At 44.8% G+C, this 23820-nt stretch overlaps 2 protein-coding genes across 2 annotated transcripts in view; one reads left to right on the top strand and one right to left on the bottom strand.

Annotated features, from left to right (window-relative positions):
• Positions 1–23820, top strand: part of LOC309530184 (tigger transposable element-derived protein 1-like) — a 196790-nt gene that overhangs the window by 135920 nt on the left and 37050 nt on the right. The window lies entirely within an intron of this gene.
• On the bottom strand, positions 6397–11305 carry KCTD12 (potassium channel tetramerization domain containing 12). The gene has a single exon (XM_082221094.1). The coding sequence runs from the start codon at positions 10960–10962 to the stop codon at positions 9940–9942; it is 1023 nt and encodes a 340-aa protein (XP_082077220.1). The 5' UTR covers positions 10963–11305; the 3' UTR covers positions 6397–9939.

Here is a 23820-nt window from a genome sequence, read left to right as displayed (position 1 = left end):
TAATAGCTGTCGACATGTGATGCTGAAGTGAAACAACAGGAGCCATCGTTCCACTGGACGTTTATAAAATATGGAAAGAAGCCCTAGCGCCTTGCTGCTTGTGGCAGGGTGTGCAAAGAGCATTATGTGCGTGCTTTCAATCACACTTTGAGCAATGAGAAATTTCAGGGTTACAGTGCTTACCCAGAATTCCTTTGGAGGGGTGGTTGCAACATCTCACTCTACAGGCCGGGAGCCAGCGCTGTCCGCAGACACTTACAGGTCATGTGGCCAGCGTGACAAGCTGCATCTGGCGAGCCAGTGCAGCACACGGAAACGGCGTTTACCTTCCTGCTAGTAAGTGCTCCCTATTTATCTACTTGCACCCGGGGGTGCTTTCGAACTGCTAGGTTGGCAGGCGCTGGGACCGGGCAACAGGAGCGCACCCCGCCGCGGGGATTTGAACCGCCGACCTGACGATCGGCAAGTCCTAGGCGCTGAGGTTTTACCCACAGCGCCACCCGCGTCCCTAGGGACCTATCAGAGAACATCTAGATAAACCCCCAAATTTACAGGATAGTTTTTAACCAATATGTCTATCAGGCGTTGACAATCTTTTTTACGATTGAATATTGCAGGGTTTCATGTCCCCTATGGGCAGGGCCAAGTAAGCAGAGAGCAGGGCTGGATCCAAATGCAGTCACTGCCTTTAAGGCTGGCTTGATGTGCAAGCATTAGAAGGCAGTAATCTTACTCTAGAAAGCTGCACCTACTCACACCAAGCTGCTGTTAATGCACAAAAGCAGGCTGGAGTGTGTTATTGTTTTTCTGATCAGCTGGCTAATGTACTAACTAGTGTCATAGAACTATGCAAAATTCAAACCCCTCTGAATTAGGCCCCAATCCTGTTACTTAGGTGACATTCCACTGCAGAAAATGTTTGAAATTTAGTATTATCACACGGCAGGAATCTATCACAAATGGTGCTGGTTCAGTTTAAGACCTGGCTCATAAACAGAGTTTTGATTCATTTTGAAATTGCAAGGGAATATGTCTTGGAGACATCCTATAGAAAATACAATTGAGCAATATGCTGTTCACCAGAAAAGTCAAGGGTAATTATTTTATCCTTTGGGGGGGGGATCAACATAGGTCAGCAGCAGCTGTTGTTTCTATTATTAAGCTCCAAAAGACAATATACTTTAATTCTTTATGAGGCACGTAACTTGCCCATTACTAAAAAAGCAAAACCACAATTATAGTCATTTGGAATGTTCCTATTAGTGATTCCCTGGGCATAATTGTACAAATTAATTGAACTGCTTGGTTCTGCACTGAGAAAAGGAACAATGCATTAGCTAACTTTGCAGGCTACTGTTCAGTGCTCTGTATTGTGCTTTAAGAAAATCGTCATGCTGGCAAAGTAGTGGGCCCCAAACCTCAAACTGTCCTCCGATCTACATTAATTGGATATGGTGCTTCACAAATCCAGATGCGCTTTCCTATAACAAAAATCTGGAATTGTTTCATTGTGCTCAAATCTGGTTTTGGTTTGGAGTGAAACTACTTTTGTTATCCTACCCTCCTGAATTATTCAGAAACTGAATTAACACAGTCCATCCTTCTGAAGTTATCAGCATCGTTTGAGACCGCGGTATCTTTCTGGATCATCTCTCTGGGTTAAGGCTGGAGAGTACCACATTGTGGTGGTTCTGGTCCTTCCTGGAAGGCAGGCAGGCTGCACAACAGCAACGGACAATTTACGGCCCTCAATTGTCCATCACCCACAATCATTATCCATGGTCATGGAAGGATGGATTCCAGCATCTGCCCTGCCTTCACCTTGAATGAGCCATTTTTGCCTACTTGTGATGGATACTTTTAAAAAGTTTGCCAGAGGGAGAGAGGGAGCCCCTTTTTGTTGTTATTGAAAGGACTGAGAGCAAGTGGGAGGCCATAAATCATTGATAAATCACATATTGTGCATGCAAAGGACTACAGGTTCAGTCGCTGACTGAAAGTGTGGAGAGCTGATGTTATTCAATTTACAGCATTGAGTTTGATGGACCAAAGATCTAACTCAGCATAAGTCAGCTTTCTGGACCTTAGTATTTATGGAATTGATCTGCAACAGGACTGAGTTGCTACATCCAGATGCCAGAAGGGCTATTGAACTTTTAAGAATCACACAGAATAAACATTTCTACCAGAGGCTACTTCTTTCATCGCAGCAACATTATTTGCAGGAAATTCTGGTCAGCTCTAAAAGCAGAAAGAGCTTTTCCAAGGCTCCAGGCTCAACAGCCCTATTGAGCAAGCAATTGTATATTAATTTATGCAACATTCTTCATAAATGCAGAGTCTACATAAAGGTGACATTAGCTGTCATAAAATGTCTTTGTCCCACTCTTCAGAAAAGATGTCACAAAGTACTTTTTTTCATCTTTAGAACTTATTAGATTTTTTATAAAAAAAAAAATTAACAAAAGATGTTAAAGACATTGTGTACTGACAAACTGAGTTTTTGTGTACCAATCTTACTGTGGTTACAACTCTAAAAGCAGAAAGAGCTTTTCCAAGGCTCCCGGCTCAACAACCCTATTGAGCAAGCAATTGTATATTAATTTATGCAACATTCTTCATAAATGCAGAGTCTACATAAAGGTGACATTAGGGCACCGGAGGCAGGAGGCCTCATTAGGGAAAGCGCACCTTGGTTTAAGAATGGACTTCCGGAAAAGAGTAAGTTGGTAAACCAAGGTACCACTGTACTTTGCTACATTTATCAAATGTCTTTTTTGAAAAACTGCTTTACTATCTAATAGACCAGCCCCCACCCCCCAAAAAATATCCATTAAGGATGTAATCCTATACATATATTTTCAGGAGTAATTCCCATTGAGTTCAGTAGGGCTTCAAGTCAGCCTAAATAGATAAATACCGTATTTTTCGCTCTATAAGACGCACCAGACCACAAGACACACCTAGTTTTTGGAGGAGGAAAACAAGAAAAAAAATATTCTGAATCTCAGAAGCCAGGACAGCAAGAGGGATCACTGTGCAGCGAAAGCAGTGATCCCTCTTGCTGTTCTGGCTTCTGGGATAGCCGTGCAGCCTGCATTCACCCCATAAGATGCACACACATTTCCCCTTACTTTTTAGGAGGGAAAAGGTGAGTCTTATAGAGCAAAAAATACGGTACTTCACTTGATTAAAAGGGGGAAAGAAAAGAGATTTTACTTGCAATTAATGAGTAATCTTCCATGAATCAGAACAAATCTATCATCCCATTAGGCTTTTAATGCATAGTACAGAGCTCTCAGCAGCAGTTTTAATACAAGTTCAGTCTTCCGTTAGTGCAAACCTTTCACATAAATTTAAACCCTCTTTCAGGAAACTCCAAGGAGAAAGAAAACATTTGTAAGATCGAAGCTGACTGCTTCCTTATAATGAAAATGAAAGAAAAATAATTATGTTTATTTGTGTGCCTCTATGTGGATTCTTAAATATAGATCTGTGACTTTTGTTAAATCATCTCGACTTGAAAGTCAGTTTAATTTAGGTTGTGCTAATAATATGCTGCTTTTATAGAATCCATTTACAGAGAACCCACAACTTCAAAAGGCAAAAATCTAAACGTTTTTCATCAAATCTCACATCCAAGTGGGATAACTCTATAGTGGTGAAAACATGGCTAAGAGCTTTTTAAACTGCTTCTCCAAATCACTAACCCTGCGTCTTCATAATATTAATTAGAAAAACAGCAGGCTGCACAAGTACCACTATTTCATAAACAGAGCCCTGTTATATTGTACTTCAGAGATGAAAATTCCTAACACAATAAATCTGCCAGCCTTTTAGATGCCACAGGGCTGGATTTTCTTTTTTAATCTAAAAAAAAAAGTTCACATGATAAAGCGGTTGGAGCAGGCAGCTGCATGCGTAAACCTTCACAAAGAAAAATAATCCCAGCACATTCGAAACTCAAGTGGACCACAATTAAGCAAAAATTAAGCAACTTCAACATGAGAAATTAGTGTGATTGCGGGTATTCTGGAAACACACAGCGTAGATTCAAAAACTAGCAGACGCATCTCCAAATCTGGTTGCTGTCAGATAATAGTGTGGATACATGGAAAATCACATATTCCCTTTACAAAACAAACATTACCATTCAGCTATTATCTGTATCAGTGAAGGAAACAAGGAGCCAATGGGGTGTCTGGGGCTTCCAATGGGGAGCTTCTCATTGGAACCCTGAAAATTAAACCCTAACTCATCACTTTTAAGTATCTATGCTTAAGCATTGCAAAGGCAAGTTTGAGCATGTGGTGGGGGAAATGTACACTGTGATTTCCAGCTTTACAATTCTGACTTATCACATTCTCAATTTCACCAGGGTCTAGAGCGTGGACTTGAATCAAGCCCGAACTTCACCTTAAGAAATCCTCGTCCCACTGGGATGAAGGCAACTCAAATAATGACAGCAGACCTTCAGGAAAACCAGAGCAGGTTGTGTCTTGGATGAACAACAACTTCCTAGTATGTTTTCTCTGAAGCCCAGTATAAAGATCATGGCTGGGACCCAAAAGTCTGTTTTGGGTGTACTCAACAGTTTGTGTGCACCTATAACAGAACCACAGGTTTTATCGGAGGGAGGTACAACCTGCTCCCCTCCGCCCGCCCCCCACCACCCAAGGTGGCTGGACTCCTCATTGGCAGCTGCCAGCATGGTTAGTGGTCAGGGATGATGGGGGTCCAACAATCTCTTGCAGGACACAGCTTCTCCAGACCTGCTTCATCAAATAAAACCAGTTTGGAGTGTTTGGCATGGAATGCAGAGAAGGAAGAAGCTCCTGTTTAAGAAAAACCAGCTCAGATACTTGGTAAAGGTAAAGGATGTGAGCAATTTTCTCCAGATCCCAGCCAATGGTTTTCTCGTCCGTTCGTCCCCCCCAACAACACTGAAGTGTTTTATCAACTGTTTGTTACACATGCGCTTTTAGGACAAGACCTTTGATAACATTTGCGCTTTGCAGCCCAATCCAATGCATGTTCACTGAGAAGTCATCCCCTTGTATTTCTTAATATTCTTTGTCAAGTGATTATGCTGAGGATTGTCAATATGTTCATACCCAACCTTTGCACCAAGGAGCTCAGCACAGTCTGCATGGAGTTCCCACATTCTCTCTTCACAACAACCCTTTGAAGTAGGGCTCAGCTGATTTAGAGCACAGGCCTCTCTGGTTCAAATGTAAACGAATGTCCACTACACAGCCTGGTTTGCTATCTTAAGTAGCTCAAGGTATTAAAAAACAAAGTTTGTTTGTACTAAAACACAGGTTCAATTTTAACGTTATCAGATGTACACTTTGACCTCGGGTTACATACGCTTCAGGTTACATACACTTCAGGTTACAGCCTCCGCTAACCCAGAAATATTACCTCAGGTTAAGAACTTTGCTTCAGGATGAGAACAGAAATTGTGTTCCGGTGGCGTGGCAGCAGCAGGAGACCCCATTAGCTAAAGTGGTGCTTCAGGTTAAGAACGGACCTCCGGAACGAATTAAGTACTTAACCTGAGGCACCACTGTACACATTAGAACGACCCTGTTCCAACCTGGGATTAAAACCTCTCACATACATTCCTCTTTCACTTTTAATATTCGCATCCTAGATATGTGTAACCATTTCAATACAATCAACTTCCAAAGCAGATGTGTTTAGAGTTCAGAACTATTACGTAACAATGCTTATGAAGGTGATAGAACTGGCCCAGAGTTAGCTCATTTGTCATCTTCCAGATGTTCCCGGCCAACTCCTATAATCTCAGACTGCTGGCCATGATGGCAGAAGCTTATGCAAGTTGCACTCCAACATCTGGACAGCACCATGTTGAACTAAACCCAACATTCCTGAATTTGCAATTGTTCAATAATACAGAAATGCAGAGTTTCCCAAATTTTGGACTGCGATATGAGCTTTGCACCTAAACTCATTTGTACTGGAAAGTACATTCACGCCACTTGGAAAGGGTCCCAGTTTTGCTAACTTTGACAGCAAAAGACCAAAGCTTTGCTTTGCACATTCCTGCCATTTACAGTTAAAATAATCAGAGTTTGCAGTGCCGTGGGAGAAAAAAACTCCATTATTTCCCTGGAGCTCTGCTGTCAGAGAGAAGTTGACAATTCTGAGGTACAGGCATTTTATTTGTGGCAACTTTATATATTCAATGGGACTTACTTCCTAGAAAGTAGACACAGTATGTTCTCACACAAACCACAGAGGGGTGGCAGATAGTAAGTTTTTTTGGTTTAGCTATGTTATAAACATAAGTATCCTCAATCACTCGGTTGTTAATGACCACCCAATATCCCACCAGTACACTTAATGATGCAGAACACAACAATTACAAAATTACTAGTTAGTTCTTTTTATTATACCCATTCTGGTTTTAAAAATAATAGGAGCTTTAGGGTAGTCTGCTAGCAAATAAACATTCACTAATCAAAATACAAGTTTTCATTAGAGGGATGCGTTTTAGCCAACAGGAATTTTCGCTGTTAATTCACATTCAAGCAAGTAAGTGTCGACAAACATACTTCTATCATTTTGCTGATGTTTGTACGCAAGTCTCCCCCCATATAAATAGGTGCAGAAACACAGCTTAATATGAAAGTACTCTGTCCAGGTACAGCATATGAAAATCTGTATAGCACTAGTAAATGAATAAAAAACTAAATGATTCGTGTAAAATGTTTATACACTTTATATACACACTAAGTCACAAGTTCAATTAAAAACCACCCCCATTCATAACTCTTATGATAGACTTAGTAAGCTACAGTACAAGATTTATTTTTAAAACAGAAAAAAAGAAAAGAAAACTAGCTAAGAGCTCATTTCAGGACTTACTGAAAACTGGATTGTATACAAAATTTTAGAAAACATACTTCAGAGAGAATTACTCAACACAAACTAGAAAAAGACAGCTCTCGAGAATGACATTTTAAATACTTAATTGCAATCAATAACCTCTCACTTAGCGAAAATATGACAATGGAATTATTTTATAATAAGGCATAAGGACTACCAGGGCACTCTCTCTTCTGTGGCACTCTGGCTTCCCAATGCTCTCTTATTGCTTGTCCTTATTTAAAAATGCTCTCTCTCTCCCTTTCTTTTTCTTGCTTTCTTTGAAGAAATACATCATTTTAAAACCTTCTCCCAGAGAAAAAAGGAAAACATTTCTGTGTATGGGAGATGTTTGAAATCTGGACTGTGGATTGATATTTATAAAGCCCCAGAAGAATTTCAAAATGAATGGTTTAAGCTGCAGCTAGACATTTAGCTAAAAAGAAGGAAATAAAAAAAGCCTCTCTCTCTCTCAACAATTCTAACAGGCCAACACTTGATCCTAAAATAATATTTTACTCAAATAAGGAAATTCCACTCTTTGAAATGACAGCTTTGGAGTGAGGGTGGGGGAGGAAACTTAATAGAAATATTCTTTGGTTAAGATGATAGTGCCCATAACTCTGTATCCAAGCATCAAGACACTGTTTGTAACTAATTCTGGCTAAGTAAATTGTCAAGTTTCAATGTGCACCGCTTGAGGAATGGCCAAATGACTGGATCGCATAAAAAGCACCCATTAGGTCGCAAATGTAAATGGACAGTACTTTTAAGTCGAGCAATGTGCATTTATGTATAGATTTGTTTAATGTGCAAGGGGGGGGGGATCAGAGCTTTCATTCAGAGTAAAAACTTGTGCTTATATATCACCATGGTGGTCCTTCCCTATAGATAAGACACCAGCCAAAATTCCTACATGCGTGGACTTAATGTTTCTGCACTGTTGTAGGTGCAAACCCCCTCCCAGTAGAAAACAATGAAAACAGAGCCAAATTTGCCCTTCGGTATTTGGAGAGAAAGACCGCATCCCACTCAGAATGCCCATAACTTTTACTCAGCAGCATGTCTTAACAAATGTAGAAATATCACTCTTTTGCCCAGGGAAGGAAAGGGCACCAATGGACACTTCAAAGAAGCATTAAGCTGAGCCTTGAAGACATCAAACAAGAATACATATAGGATGCTACCCAGCCAAGTCATACTGAGGGACTACACCTCTTAGTATGACTTGGCTATTGCCCAGAGAGTTCCAAAAAACGCTTAGCACATCTGTCAATCTGTGGTGCTGCTCAAAGCCCAGGACCTGACACACCTCCACCCTTAGCCAGTCTGGTAGACTACTTTCAGAACATTTAAACAATGTGCAATGGGGGTTTTTTATATATAATACACACACACACATACATAAAGAGTGATAATACAGGAATTTTCATCAAAGACTCTTCCTTGCTATTGTCCCCTGTGTCAGAATTTCATTTTGCAAACACACTCAGTTTTCAAAGAACTGACATTGCTTCGTGCCATCAAAGAGATTTGCTCCTGGAAGGGAAGTTCCGACTGTTCAAGTGGTGTAAAAATCCAGAAGTCGCCACTTTGATGACGGCCCCTTTTGGCACTGGCTCTTCTGACCCGTCCCCATTGTAACGCAGTTCCAAAGAGCTGAAGAAGAAAGAGACTTTGGAAAGTGGCAGAGAAGGCAAAGGGAATAAAATGGTACAAGGAGGTCCCTGATTGCGTTGTCTAGTATTTCGCCCCCAAACAGGGTAGGGGTTGGGAAATAGAAGCAGCCACAAAATCTAACCTGTCAGAAATAGCTGTTCCATTCCACTGACTTCATCCAATTTAGGAGATAGGCAACACTGGGAAAATAATGATCAGGAAAGGTTCTCTCTGCTTCACCACCAACATGGCTGGCAAGCGCAAAATGTTCTCTCTCCCTCTTTCAGATTCCTCTCTCCATCCCAGGGCAAGAAGGCAACACTTTCTGGGAAGCAGGAAGGATGGCAGCGGACTGGCCGCACAGCAGTTCCTTCACCATGATACAGAAAGAAGCAAAAGGCAGGAAAATGGGAGACTGGTGGAAGCAGACTCAGAATGATGCAAAGGGGTCCTTTACATCGTTGAAGTAGCATTTGATGCCCACCCATTCTCTGGATGGGGGACAAGTGGAGATGCAGGAATAAAATATACAGCACGTATGTTCTGGGGTGAACAAGACAGACATCTTTGGAAGCATGCATGTTAAAAGGGGGACACAGTTACGTGTGTCAAGATTTGTGTTTTACCTCTAGCGATAGGAACAGATCACATAGTGGGTTGATTCTGGGACAGTGAATTCTGCACAGCTGGTGGGCAGCGATTATATTAAAGGGTTGGGCAATGGCAGCACATTACATGGCAAAGGCCCATGGAAGTGCTCTGGACCCATGTTAAGTGCAAGGGGTAGAAGGAAGCGATCCAACTTGTACAAAACAAGAGGCGTTCCTTCTGGGCGAGGGGCTGAGTGACTGTCTATATAAGGAACCTAGGTGCAGATGGTGTTCTTCCAAGGTACGAGTGAGGGGTGCATGAGGTGTCACAAAGCTATGGAGGGATGACCACAGGGCAAGTGCATAGAAATGTCAACAAGGGGCCGGGAACTCAGCATGTGGAAGGGAAGGAAGTTCTCTGCACCTTGAAGAACAACACAGAAGAGGAGACACCACAATGGGGAGGTTTCCTATCTGTGCAGTTCTAAAAGGTGGAAGAGCCTTCAGGCTGCCACCCTATTGCTTAGGCAAAGGCTCCATCTGGGATGCTGGACAGGAATTCAGGTGGGGCACTTTTGTCTCTCCCAGCACAGCCCCTTCAAAACTCTCCTACAGTTTTGCAAGGCGTAGCTCCCACGCACCAAAAATGTGTCGAGGCAGGTTTCTTTCTGCAAGGTCAGGCCCCGGTCATCCTAGGTTAGGGAAAGGAACGGCATGTGCCTGGAAAAAAGAAAAAAATCTGGGGTGTGGTGGAGCTGGTGGCCAGCCCAGGCTGCGCTTGTGCATCTCCGTCCCCTCACTCCCTGCAGAAGACATACTCGGTGTAGCTGGTCCAGATCTTGTCGTCGGCGGGGCCGCCCTGCTCGGGGGCGAAGGCGCAGGTGCCGGTGGAGGAGCAGGCGGCCATGCGGAAGCCGGCCTCGCTGAGCCGGTCGAAGGCCTGCTCCAGGAAGTTGAACTTGAGGTAGTAGCGGGCCGTGTAGCGCTCCGGGGGCCGGTCGGGGTCGCGGCTCTCGTTGAGCGTCTCGCCGAAGACCTCCTTGGCCAGCGCCGTCTTGCCGCACACCGTGATGCGCGCCACGCGGCGGAACTTGGCGTCGGCCTGCGCGTCCCGCCCGATGGTGTAGGAGCCGCGGTAGCCGATGGTGATGTAGCCCGAGCGCCGCCCCGACGCCGCCCCGCCGGCGTCCAGCGAGAGCGACGGCGCCAGCAGAGGCCCGCCCGACGGGCTGCGGCTGGACGTGGGCGAGGCCGACAGAGCCCCGCCGCCGCCCTCGGGGAGCTCGGCCTCCAGGTAGCCCAGGCCCGGCGGCGGCTCGTCGGCGCACACGGAGGCGTCGCGCAGGAGCCCCGAGAAGCGCGCGGCGGCGGCGGAGGGGAGGCCGGCGGCCGCCAGACGGCGCGCCAGCTCGGGCAGCTGGAAGTACTCGGCCTCCCTCTGCAGGCGGCTGCGCTCGGGGAAGCGCTCGGGCAGCACCAGCTCCTGGTCGCGCAGGTAATCCAGGATGTAGCGGAAGAGGAAGCCGTCGCGGTCCAAGAAGAAGCGGCCCTTGGAGTCGCGCGGCAGCTCGGACGCCGCCTGCTCCGAGAACATGCGCCACAGCAGAGAGCCGCGCACCGACAGCACCGTGCCGCGCCGGGTCACGTACACCTGCCCGCCCACGTTCAGCTCCACGATCTCCGGGAAGCCCTCGCCGCCCACCGACGACGCCGCCGCCTCGGGCTGCGCGGGGCGCGCCGCGCTGCGCAAGGCGCTGCTGCCTCCGCCGCCGCCGCCGCCGCCGTTGGGGAGCCCCCGCGCGCTGTCCGCCAAGGCCATGGCCGGCCCGGAGCAAGTCCTTCCTCTACGGCCGCGCCCTCGGCTTCTCCTCCAGGCTGGCGCGCTGCCTTCCCCGCCAAGCTCCGGAGCGCGCCCGCTGCTGCTGCTGCTGCTGCTGCTGCTGCTGCTGCTTCCCGGGCTCGGCTCGGCGCCCCAGCCTCTTTTTCTCTCTCTCTCTCTCCTCCGGGCTTCGGGTCCTCGCGCTCTCGCGACTCGGATGCGCCGGCGGCGAGCGGCGAGCGCGGCTTATGTAGCGGCGCTGCAAGCTCGCAGGAGGGGAGCGCGCGGCGAGGGGAGCGCAAGGCGTGGACGGGGAGGAGGAGGGGAGCCGGGCGGGTGGGTGTCGACACTGACGTGGGGCTGCGCCTTCCCCAATTGCGAAGGAGCCCGAGCGCACAGCTCCCACCCCCTTCCCCCTGCTGAACGGGGATATATTTATTTATTTGCTCGGCGGAGAATGCCAACTCTGGCCAAATCGCAATCAGCCCGACCCCCCCCCCCCCGTCGGAGAGACGCGCAAGCAACCCCCTTGTTGTGCTGGGCTCGCTTCCCTTCTCGGCTTGCCGTCGCTTTGTAAAAACAGGAGGATGCCATTCTCTGGAGCGCTTCCCTTGTCACCCGCAGCAGCAGCAGCAGTAGCGATTTTCCAAGCGATTTTTAAGGGTACAGTCCTACACACTTGGGATTAAGCCCTGTTGAGTTTAGGGGGGCTTCCGAGGCCATAAAGTCGGGCTGCCCCGTCCCCCTCCCCCCAGAGGCGAATAGATCGCAGCTCTTGCTGTCCATTTACTCTGGAGTAGCCTCCTCTTCCGTGAGAAATGTGCTTGGCGAATGGCAAACGCAGTTGCATTTTTATTTTACTTTGGGGTGTGTGTGTGCGTGCTCTAGTCCTGTTGAGGTTAGTGCAGAGGCTGATGGAGTGGATTTGAGACGCTGCTTGCAAAAATCAACTTTTAGAGGGAGCGGCGCCTTCGCATGAATCGCCCCGAGTATGGCTGGCTAGCTCCCCAATCCTCGGCGCGCCCTCGACTACCACAGAGATGAGTGGGCTGGAGATTTAAGGCGCTGGATGGGAGCAAAGGAGGAGCAGCGATGGGCAATGGCTCCTTAGACTCCCGTCCTTCAGAAAGTGCAAGTCAGCAGGGCTGCCGCAGAGTCAATGGATTGTCTCAGGTAGAGTGTAAGAACCAGCCCAGGGCAACGGTGTTGGTGCAGAGGCACTAAACTGCTGCAACGTCACCTCCACGCTGTCCACTACGGAGCGGGTCCCCTGACGTGACAGATGTCATAATGCAAACTCTGCGCTTTTTGCAAACAGCCTCGTTGCAGATGGGAAGGCAAAGGAGCCTTGTGGCTTCCTGACCTCTAGGCAGACTTCCTCTTTTTAATTTTTTTTTAAATGGTAGGTTTAGCAAAAAAAAAAAATGTTTTTAAATGCACACATCCCCCATGCCAATTTCCCCCTGCTCCTCTTTTTCTAGTAAAACGATTTTACATAGTTTCTAAGGGGGAAATGAAGAGGCACATTTCATTTTACACATACCAATCATGTTCATGGGTTTCTAGGCTTCTGGTTCCAACTGATCCTTGACTAATATTGTCCTAGAGATTTTTTTTTTTTTTACCTACCCTGCTTTTCATGCACCCACAATCTTTGGCCCTCCCTCCATTTTAATGAGTGGAACAGATATTGTTAGACTTCAAAGACCATATTGTCGTTTTCCCGTACTAAATTCTGCAGCATTTATCTTCACTGTGGGCTTATCTCCAAAAATGCTGCCATACTGTAATTCTTTACTAACGTCCCTGGGCTTGCTTAAGACTGCAGTCAAAGTACTGCAGCACTGCCAGGCACTGAAACAGTGAAATGCAACTTACAAACATGTACATCTGTAAAAGGTCTGAGACTTCAAAGGGTTAATGACTTATGTTAATTCTTTTCCCTAGCTGTTTTACAAATAAAGAGCCTGTAGGATCGATCCTAAATAGGTTTACTCGGAAGCAAACTCCATTAAAGCAGCATATTTTAGTTCCTAGTAAATGTGTTTTAGACCACAGCACTACCTGCATCCCCTTAGGACCGCAGTATTATAATGCAATCCTATCCACATATCCTCAGAAGTAAGCCAAATTCAGTCCAGCAGGACTTCCTCCAAGGTAACAGTGTATAGAATGTTGCAACAGTGTTAGAAACTCAAATATATAATCTAGGAGACAAATGACTCCTTAATCTGAGGTTACAGTCACCAAAATTGAATGTCTAGTTGCCATTTGGGGGCAAGACAGCTTTAAAGTCCGATTTTTCAAATGATGGTCTGACTGCAATTATCAGTAAAACATTGAGCTAGTTCAGATGACAACCTTGATCTAGGTTAAGAACTTTAACAACTTGAAGAAGAAAGAAGCGAGACTGGGGAAACCCAGGCAGATGGGTGGGGTATAAATAATAAATCATTATTATTATAAATCACTTGATCCAGGGGCAGTCCACTTATATATTGGCCTATTCCGACCTCTTTTTCTTAATGGCGACATGGACCATTCATAACCTAGGGATATTCTTCACAACTGTGAGCAGGGCAGTAGACTGGGGTAAGTGAAGACAAGCTACAACAAATAGCTGTAAACGCCTGCTCAGGCTGCACAGAAAAAGCATTTGGTTCCTGAAATTCATTCTGTTTGTGCAGATAAAATATAACTGACAGAATTCTACAGGATGGGTTATGTTAGTGTGAAAAGAGTAAAGATCCAATGATGCCAAGGCATGCACGTCCAGATGGCAGAGATGGCAGGTGTCATCCTGGCGCCCAGGAATCTTCACCTGGTCGCAAGTGTTTGGTAAGGTAAAGGTAAAGGGACCCCTGACCATTAGGTCCAGTCGTGACCAACTCTGGGGTTGTGGTGCTCATCTCACTTTATTGGCCAAGGGAGCCAGCGTACAGCTTCTGGGTCATGCGGCCAGCATGACTAAGCCGCTTCTGGCGAACCAGAGCAGCACACGGAAAGGCCGTTTACCTTCCCGCCAGAGTGGTACCTATTTATCTACTTGCACTTTAATGTGCTTTCAAACTGCTAGGTTGGCAGGAGCAGGGACCGAGCAACGGGAGCTTACCCCGTCGCGGGGATTCGAACCGCCGACCTTCTGATCGGCAAGTCCTAGGTTCTGTGGTTTAACCCACAGCACCACCTGTTTGGTATCCTGGTGCAAAATGTACCTGGCCCCTGGCTAATTTCAAACACTGGGTTGCAGCCTTAAGCATTATATGTCACCTCTCCTACACAGGAAGTTAGGTGTAATCTCACTTCCAGTATAAAAGTTTGCAGTGTTTGTAAATGTGCTCATAGGACTGCTTCTGCAGGTCTCATCCTTCTTTATTTAAGTAGCATAGGACGGATTTGTATCTGCACACCTGAGCCTGGCCCAATTATGGGATGCCGCCATAGAGCCAGACTGTACACTGGTGGCACAGGAGCAAGCCTTGGGCATGAGTACAATTCCTTGTTGCCCACATAAACGACAATGCAAAGTGCAACTTAAATAAGTAGGGGCCTTTTTGAATTAGCCCAAGTCCTGTTCTCCATTTGCAGTGAGAAAAAGATGGGCAGTTCTCAGGAAAGGAGCCATTTCCCACAAGCTCCTTCTTGTGCTTAAGTGAATTGACCTCTGTTATCATTAGAGGCATTGTTCATAGTGGGAGGAGGTGCATGAGCCTAACGCCCAGCCCAAACTGTGTGTACCATACCACAACGGCCTAGCAGTCTATAGAAGCAAGTGGGACCTGCAACAAAGAGTTGCAGCATGGACTGCTCCTCTTATGGGACAAGAATTTCACCTTAAATACCCAGCTGATACACCCATCCCACACTGGCTGGTGCTGTGCACATGATTACAGCCAGCTGCCTCCTCCATGCGCCTGCACATGTCCCTTCTCCCGGCCAAGCTTTTCAGTGTTTCACTTCTCTATCACCATATGGACTATTTTGGGGGTGTCTTCCCCCCTGGGCTGACAGTTTAATCGTCCTTCAACACTGTCAGTGGAATAGTGTCCTCCAGTGCAGCCGGCTAGTTTAGGAGGTATATGACAGGCCTGGGACACACCTAGCTCCCATTTCTAATGAAGGGCAATGACTCTGAGGCCTGAGGCAGTGACTTAACCCTGCCTAATAGCAGGGCCGGCCCCAACTGCTGCCGTGCCTTCAGCAGCAGCGTGATACTGAAACAGAAGTTTTTCCTGGCATTGATATGAATAGTGGACAAAATATAACTTGCTACATGTCTGAGTCTTAAGCTGCAGTCCTATATTTTGATTTTAAGTGATTTTAATACTGTATTTTATTGTTGTTACTGGTTTAAGAAGGGCAGGTAAGAAATCCAATTAAGAATAGTAATAATTAGCTGAGAGTCAGCTACATTGAATTCAGTGGTGCTGTATAGGATTGTACTGACAGATTTCTTATAGAGATGTTCAAAAACCCTTTGAGAAAAACAAACAACTGGCTACCCTATTAACATTCTATGCAGGTAGCAGATGAAATACTACAAAGGATGTTTTCTGACTTTTAATGGGGTGGAGGAAGAGTCAAAATAAGGGCATTACATTTAATTGAGCTATATTTATGCAACTAACACAGGAAGGAGGATATTGAAAAGAAGCTAACCATTAATTAATAGATGCTTATTCAATTGATTAGAATGTAAGAGCCGCTTTTCCAATTTAACAACAACAAAAATTAAAAACTGAAACCACATAGAAGCAACAAAATAAAACACAACTTCAGTCCTATACGCATTGCAGGTAGAATTTAATGGGAAATACTTCTAAATAGGTATGCTGAACCACTGCAATAAAATTTAAAGACTGAATCGGTATTGGGTTTTTCGAATCCAAGAACACTCCCGAAGCAAATCTCAAATAGAGGCCCACTATTACACCACTGAGGACGTGGGTGGCACTGTGAGTTAAACCACAGAGCCTAGGGCTTGCCGATTAGAAGGTCGGCGGTTTGAATCCCCACGACGGGGTGAGCTCCCGTTGCTCGGTCCCTGCTCCTGCCAACCTAGCAGCTCAAAAGCACATTAAAGTGCAAGTAGAAAAATAGGTACCGCTCCAGCGGGAAGGTAAATGGCGTTTCCGTGCGCAGCTCTGGTTCGCCAGAAGCGGCTTAGTCATGCCGGCTCCCTCAGCCAATAAAGCGAGATGAGCGCCGCAACCCCAAAGTCGTCTGCGACTGGACCTAATGGTCAGGGGTCCCTTTACCTTTACTATTACCCCATTAAAATGGCAACAAAACTCAAGAAGCAAAATCCAAATGATGGTTCATGATCCCTATGAAGCGCAAACACTTTTAGAAGCCTCCTCAAGCCCATTGGGGAAGGAGCAAGGTGGTTCTCTGGGACTTGTGCAGTGAGAATGCAACTACTGAAAAGCTCTTGTTTCTTTTATTGGTCCAATAGATTAGATGAGAGTCTAGTTCTCAGGGTCAGCAGGTTCCAATCCTTGCTCACCCGGTGCTTCCAAGAAGCTCATCAACCAGGCATGAAGGCAAGGGCCAGCCCATAGTCTCCCTATCACCACCATTTGTATTCAGAATTCAGCTCTTGGAGAGATGGAGCTTGTCATAGTTAACAACTGCTCAGCCACATTCTGAATCAGCTGCAGCTTCCAAGTGGTTTATGAAGGCAGCCCTCAGAGATCACATCATAGTAGACCTGGAGATCTTTAGATGTTCCATCATCTCAAATCATTGACCAAGCTGGCAGTGGTTGACATGAATTAGAGTCCAACAGGAGCAGAAGGTAGTGGACTCTCATTCTATGGAGGTTTTTAAGCAGAGGTTAATTGACCATCTGTCAGGTATTTTTTAGCTGTGTTTCCGGCATTGCAGAGGGTTGGACTAGATAACTCTTGAGGTCCCTCCCACCTCTACAGTTCTGTGATTCCTAACACTGCAGTCCCACAGAACTTTCCCAAGTCCGCAGTAGATGAAGGAGGATATTTCCAAGGCATTTATGACACTTGCAGTGGGTCTTAAATATGGCCGAATTATGCCTTTGGGAACAGTGAGCTAGGATAAAGTATGAGAGGAAATGGCGAAAGTGTGGAAACAGGCAGAAATTTAATGCAGAGACACTGCAGGGGGAAAAATAACCACAGGGAACTGGGCATTTTATGAGGTTCAGTGGCACAGTCAATATAGGTACTTTGAATCAGAAAGCAAATAGAGTAGCAAAAACGACAATCCAAGAGGCTGTTTTGTATGGGATTCAGGGGGGAAAGGAAAGAGATGGAGAGAATGTGTAATTCTCTAAGGCTAACAGTTTTTACAGAGTTCACCAATCAACTGTCCTTTGTTGTGGTGGTAAGTCTTAGTTTTAACACATCAGTGTTCCAATATAGCAATACATTTTTCATGCTGGGGGGCAACAAAAGATACAATGTGGTTTTAAATCCAGAGTTCCAGTGTGCTTTGCACATAAACTAATTGTGCCCCAGGCTTTTGATCTGCAGTGAAAATGGGAACAGTGGGAAATGGCAATTGATTAACAACTGGTGGGATTCTGCACAGGGTTAACAACTGGGGTTTTTTAGAAAGAGAGAGAGAAGGTACTGTTTCTTTGTATTCCATTAAAAAAAAATACTAATTAAGCACTATTGCAAAGTAAGACTCAAACACATTTTCTTTTTGCACAATCTTGTGCGTTCTTCACAGACTGCAATCTTCCACTGCTTATTCTTGCACATAGAACTGAAACCAAAGGGGTGGAATTTTCAAGACTCCAATTCCCCTTGCTCAAACTTGCTTGCAGAAAGAAAGAAAAATGGCACACTCGAAAGATAACCTATTTATGGATATTGTTGGCATGACAAATTTTAGGAGGAGGAGACAGACAGACATTTAGTGAGATGACGTTTAAGAGTCTCTCAAAATAAAATTGGTTGCCATTGCCTTTGGGGGCGAAATCCAGTACCTCAACAGCAGAGTGAGCAAAAGGAGGCCCCTAATAATAATAATAATAATAATAATAATAATAATAATAATAATTTATTTATATCCAGCCCTCCCCAGCCGAAGCCGGGCTCAGAGCGGCTAACAACAGTAAATGATACATTCTAAAATCAGTTCATTATAAAATCAGTTCAAATCAGGTTAATGGCAACCATTGGGCTAGAGTTCTGTGAGGTCTGCCTGTCTTACCACATTCTGAAGGGAACGAAATAATGCATACTATCTAAAAACTGGAGTCCATAAGACCATCTGATGTGATATACGTAGTTCACCATCTAAAGAGCTGTGCCCTGTAAGATCAGTTGTGCTATCCCTTCCTCGTCTCACAATAGGCACCTCCAAACAATTGTTGCTTCCAGTTTCCCATCCCTGGCTCAGCATCTCCCACTTTCATTCCAATTATCTTAATCAAGTCAAATTATTCACACATTCCAATGAGGTACAGCTCCCTGCGCGGAACATTCCCAGAATATCCTTCAGAGCACCACAAATGGCAAGCTTTTCCCCAGAGGAGGAGATATATACAGGGACACGTAACTCTGGTAAAATTCATTATGTACAATAAAGTTTCCACAGAAGAGACATCTTGTGGGAGGGGGTAGAGGAAAACCAAGTTATTTTGCATTTTGAATGCCTGCCATGTTGCCATTGGTTTGCATCAATTTAACTGGAGTTACTTTTAAATGTTAACAGAGTTAGGAGGCACCTTGTTCAGTGGGGTATTGAGCCCCCCACATATCAGGGCCAATGTGGCAAAAAGAGTTTAAAAATTAAAGAACTGAACTAAAGAACCCCACTAGCTCATAGCAAGAGTCTCAGTTCCCGTTTACGGAGCCAAAGAATATGGAGAGAGAAATCATTGGCCAACAATACAGATTCTATTTTATGCTCCCCCCCCAAAAAAAATAAATCACAAAGGTTAGAGTGGGGGGGGTATTTTTAGATTAGGGTATGCAGTTGCACTGGGTACTGTACTCTACATTGTAGCATGGATTAAACAATTTGAAATGCTTTAATGGCAGGAGAGAAGACAAGAACTCTCCCAAAAGTGACCATCGAGGACAATGGCATCCTAGGCAATGCTCAGGGGGATGACTGGGTGATGTTGTGTGTCTCCAATTCTGGGCACGACAACTCAGGAAGGATATTAACAAGCTGGAACGTGTGCAGAGGAGGGCAACCAAGATGATCCCTTTACTCTAGCGCAGGGATGACCAACAGGTAGATCTGGTCAATCCAGTGGTAGATCACTGCCAGTTTTTTTATAGTGGGAGTAGATCGCAGTCTCTTGGAAGTTGGACAAGCCTGCTCTAGTATATTCATTTTTGTAATAATAATAATAATAATAATAATAATAATAATAATAATAATAATTTTATTATTTATACATCACCCACCATCTGGCTGGATTTCTCCAACCGTTCTGGGCAGCTCCTAGCAGAATATTAAAAAACATGATCAAACATTTAAAACTTCCCTAAACAGGGCTGCCTTCAGATGTCTTCTAAGAGTTATGTAGTTCTTTATCCCCTTGACATCTAATGGGAGGGGGTTCCACAGGGCGGGTGCCACTACCGAGAAGGCCCTCTGCCTGCTTCCCCGTAACTTTGCTTCTTGCAGCGAGGGAACTGCCTGAGGGCCCTCGGCACTGGACCTCAGTGTCCAGGCTGAACGATGGGGGTGGAGATGCTCCTTCAGCTATACTGGACCGGGGCCGTTTAGGTCTTTAAAGGTCAGCACAGGAGAACTGCCTTCAACTTGGAGAAGTGTGAGTTTTGAAGAACGGCGGTGTTTTGGTTCGAGTTTTGTTTCAGAAACTGTGGATTAGGTAGATTCGCCTCTAATTGTGAATAGAATTAAACTTCTCCTCCAGTCTCACTTATAAGCCTCCCTCTGAAAGGGAACCTTGATTTCATAAGGTTCCTGATCTTGAAGAGGCTTGTGAGCATGTTCAAGTCAACGCATGTGCAAGCCCCCTTCACACCATCGGGGTGGTGGAGTCTGCAGCCAGATGCCGCCAATACAGAATCCTAATACCTGAACAGGGCTACAGAGTATCCAGGGGAAGGATGAAGAGGAATAGAAGCCCCTCATCTCTACAGCTCTTAAGAGCTACTTCCATAAACTCAGCAATGCTCTAAGTATTTCATAAGAACGTAAAAAGGTCTCTGCTGCATTGCACAAAAGACTCATCTATCTCTGGCTATCTCTGATCCAGCAGTGTGTGCATGCAAACCATAATACTGTCAGAATCCTATCTGACCAGATCCTTGTTTGCAGACACGCACGCACGCACATCCCAAAAGTCTACATAAAAACAGAGTGATTTTGGGCATAGCTTGTTGTAACTGAAGTGTTGTGAGAAGTACAGTGGTACCTCGGGTTACAGACACTTCAGGTTACAGATGCTTCAGGTTACAGACTCCGCTAACCCAGAAATAGTACCTCGGGTTAAGAACTTTGCTTCAGGATGAGAACAGAAATTGCACGGTGGTGGTATGGCGGCAGCAGGAGGCCCCATTAGCTAAAGTGGTACCTCAGGTTAAGAACAGTTTCAGGTTAAGAATGGACCTCCAGAACAAATTAAGTTCTTAACCAGAGGTACCACTGTAACAGAAAAGGTTTTGTCCAATGCTACTAAATTGCTAGGCAGGAGATCTAACCTAGGTTAGTCGCTTTCCTATTATATAATCATGAGTTTGGATTGTCTATGTGTTCATACAAAGGTAAAATAACATTCATGGTTGGGGCATTAACTGCACCTGAAAACCCCAAGGGTGTCTTTAAAGAATCCTACCTCACAAGAGAGGGAGAAACAAGAGGTCCAGGTTGCAACCTTCTCCTAGACCCAGTACTGCACATAAACAACATGCTTTCATTTATACTGTCGGACTTTTCAGTTGCATTTGCTGTCACAAGGCACTTGAAATAGCATACGATCCATAAAGAGAATAAAAGCCACGAATCATAAAGTCAATACGATAGCAAAATGTAAAAACCCATAAAACTAAAAGGCAGATATCAAAACAAAGAACAATCAGCACATTAGCAACAACAGGCTCCGAAAGCTCTCCTGAAAAATAAGACATTCAACCAATGCTGGAATCTAAAAGAGGCATGAACAGCCACTGCTGTGAGGATTATTGATCGTGGTCCTGTGGCCCCACCCCTTCTGCTTTGGCCACACCCATTTAGCACAGCTCCCTGCCACTTCGGCCAAGAAAGAAAAATGGAGCGGAAGAGAGATACAAAGCTGATATGAGCATGTACAAAGTGCCTTTCCATAAATAAGGACCAAGTCTCCCTTACAGCAGGGCTAAGACTCAGCACTTAGCACTTTTTCAAAAAGTGCTGTTTTCTTTCATCATAACCCCCTGAGTTCACAATGGAAGTTCTTCTTTTTGTTAATAATGGTGAGACTCCTGTACCCACTGATAAACTTTAAGCTGGAACTCCGCACTAGACAGAGCACATTCACTTTAACCCCATTCCATAGTGATCCTGCCATGATCAGCTGGGGAAAACACAAAGTCAAACTTAGAGATACAGTGGTACCTCGGATTACATATGTTTCAGGTTACAGACACTTCAGGTTACAGACTCCGCTAACCCAGAAATAGAACCTCGGGTTAAGAACTTTGCTTCAGGATGAGAACAAAAATCATGCTGTGGTGGCACGGCGGCAGCGGGAGGCCCCATTAGCTAAAGTGGTGCTTCAGGTTAAGAACAGTTTCAGTTAAGAATGGACCTCTGGAACAAATTAAGTACTTAACCCGAGGTACCACTGTATTGTATTCATGGTTGAAATATGTCACACACACACACCCAATTTCAACACACCCATTATTCTTTTCGTGTATATTACGCAATTCCAGTGAGGCCAACTCCAACTGGACAGCTCACTAAACTGTTTGTTACAATAAGCACTTAAGCTAGCCACATTTAGTTTGAAGAAAAACAGTCATCTGGATCACATACCCATTGTGGATCAGGACCCCATGTTGGTTTCTTGCTGAAGATCTTACCCAGGCTGCCATTTGCCCCAGAAGGAGCTGTTAGCAGTACTACCTGCTGAACTATTAAGCCTCTCACTTCAGTTGCAGGAACTAAATATTACAACACCGGCTTCCACAGAAAACCTGCACAATATCGCTTATATTCCTACCTTCCAATCCTCACATGCACAGACTGCTTGTGCCTGATGCTAAATCTGCAAACAGACAGCTGATTGTAATGTATTAATGAGCGCTAAGGCAACAAGGCAGTCTCCCATTGCTTTCAATAAGGGAGTGAAGCGGGGGCTTAAATGTCTTCCATTGAAATCACTGAAATTTAAGCTGCTCTGTTTTGGCTAGGTGAGCCCTTAAGTTTCTAGACACACAACTAGTAGTAAACCTAGTAGTAAATCTATAGCAAACCTAGTAAACCTATAGCCTCTGCATTATACTTAAAATTCAGGCTGTGCTGAATAGCCCCTTTTCCTTGGTCTCCATGGATGTTCTGTGCATGTCTGAAGGGAGCACTGAGCTTTATGTGCACAGTCTTCCATCTGATCTGGAACCTCAGTGGTTCAGGGTTCTAGATTGCCTGGAAGACAATAGCCAGGAAGGATCCTTCTCTTCAGATATCTGTGCGCAAGGGAGAAGAGCTCAGCCAGCACCATTCCTAATGCGCATGTTCTCTTACACTATAAATATAAAGCCCAAAGAGGGAATGTGTGAATACTGTTACCACCCGCCGGACTTGGAAACAGGCAGTGGTCATGGGAAAGGTAAGATGAATCAGAGGAAATTTTAAGAAACCTACGTACTGCAACTTTTACCTCCAAATCTTTATTTGAATATTCTTTTATGAGAAGTGGGATGGGGGGAGCTACCTCAAGAAATTTTTTAAAAAGGATATTGTTCTCTACGTATTAATTTCATTTTGCAAAATTTCCAGAATCTTCCGTGCTGCTGTATTTTATTGGTATGTCCTGTTGAATGGAAGTTTTGTAGATACATGTAAAAATAAATATAAAGTTTAAATAGAATATTCAGAAAAAGTTTTGACTGAGCAGCAAAGTGATTCAGTTTCCCAAAAGTGCACTGCTATCATCATGGGTTGTGTGCATGTTATTTATGTATGTATGTACTGTATGTTTGCATGCATGCATGCATGTATAGATAGATTACAGCCCCTGTTTCCTCAACCATTCAGTTACATAAAACAGTCTTAATCTCTTTGTCATCTTTTGCTGTCATTTCTATTGACGTAAGAGACTATTAAGTAGAGAGAGATGCAGCGTTTAGAGATGCTGCCTCTGGAACTAAGTGGTTTCACTGGAAATAGATGCCTCCCTCTCTCCCCTGATGGGAGAACCTATTTATGGTGCGAGCGGACAGCTTGGAGCTTCATACAAACACTGCTGTGAACTTCCAGCTTGCCATTTCGGAATGAATAACAGATACCTGAAAGCAAACAGCCAAGTATTGCCTGCCATTTCTTTTCATAGACTTGAAAAGGCTGAATGTCATTAGGCCACCCCACCTCTCACACACACCCCAACACACAAATATCCCTTCGAGATCACTCTCAGCAAAGAAGGACAATATATAGTTATTTATTAACATTTATTAGGTGCCTCATTACAAACACCCTAGGCCACATACAATCAATTAAATATAAAACTAAAAACATAACCATAAATGCAATCAATTCATCTGTAAGTATGGAGTATAGTTCTCCACACACGCTTTTTTTTAAAAGCATTATTTCTTCCAACAGGTTTCAGGGGCAACATGATAAATGAAACATTCTGACACACGTGTCCTATGCACAGTTGTTGTTTTTTAAATGCCATCAGTTTAT

Source organism: Podarcis vaucheri, assembly GCF_965113315.1.
Source record: "Podarcis vaucheri genome assembly, chromosome: 4".
Lineage (NCBI taxonomy): Eukaryota > Metazoa > Chordata > Lepidosauria > Squamata > Lacertidae > Podarcis > Podarcis vaucheri.
This window is presented reverse-complemented; position numbering and strand designations above follow the sequence as displayed.

What these genes read in the sequence shown, in the direction of transcription:
- KCTD12 (XM_082221094.1), bottom strand. Translation starts at nt 10,962, where the DNA reads ATGGCCTTGGCGGACAGCGCGCGGGGGCTCCCCAACGGCGGCGGCGGC.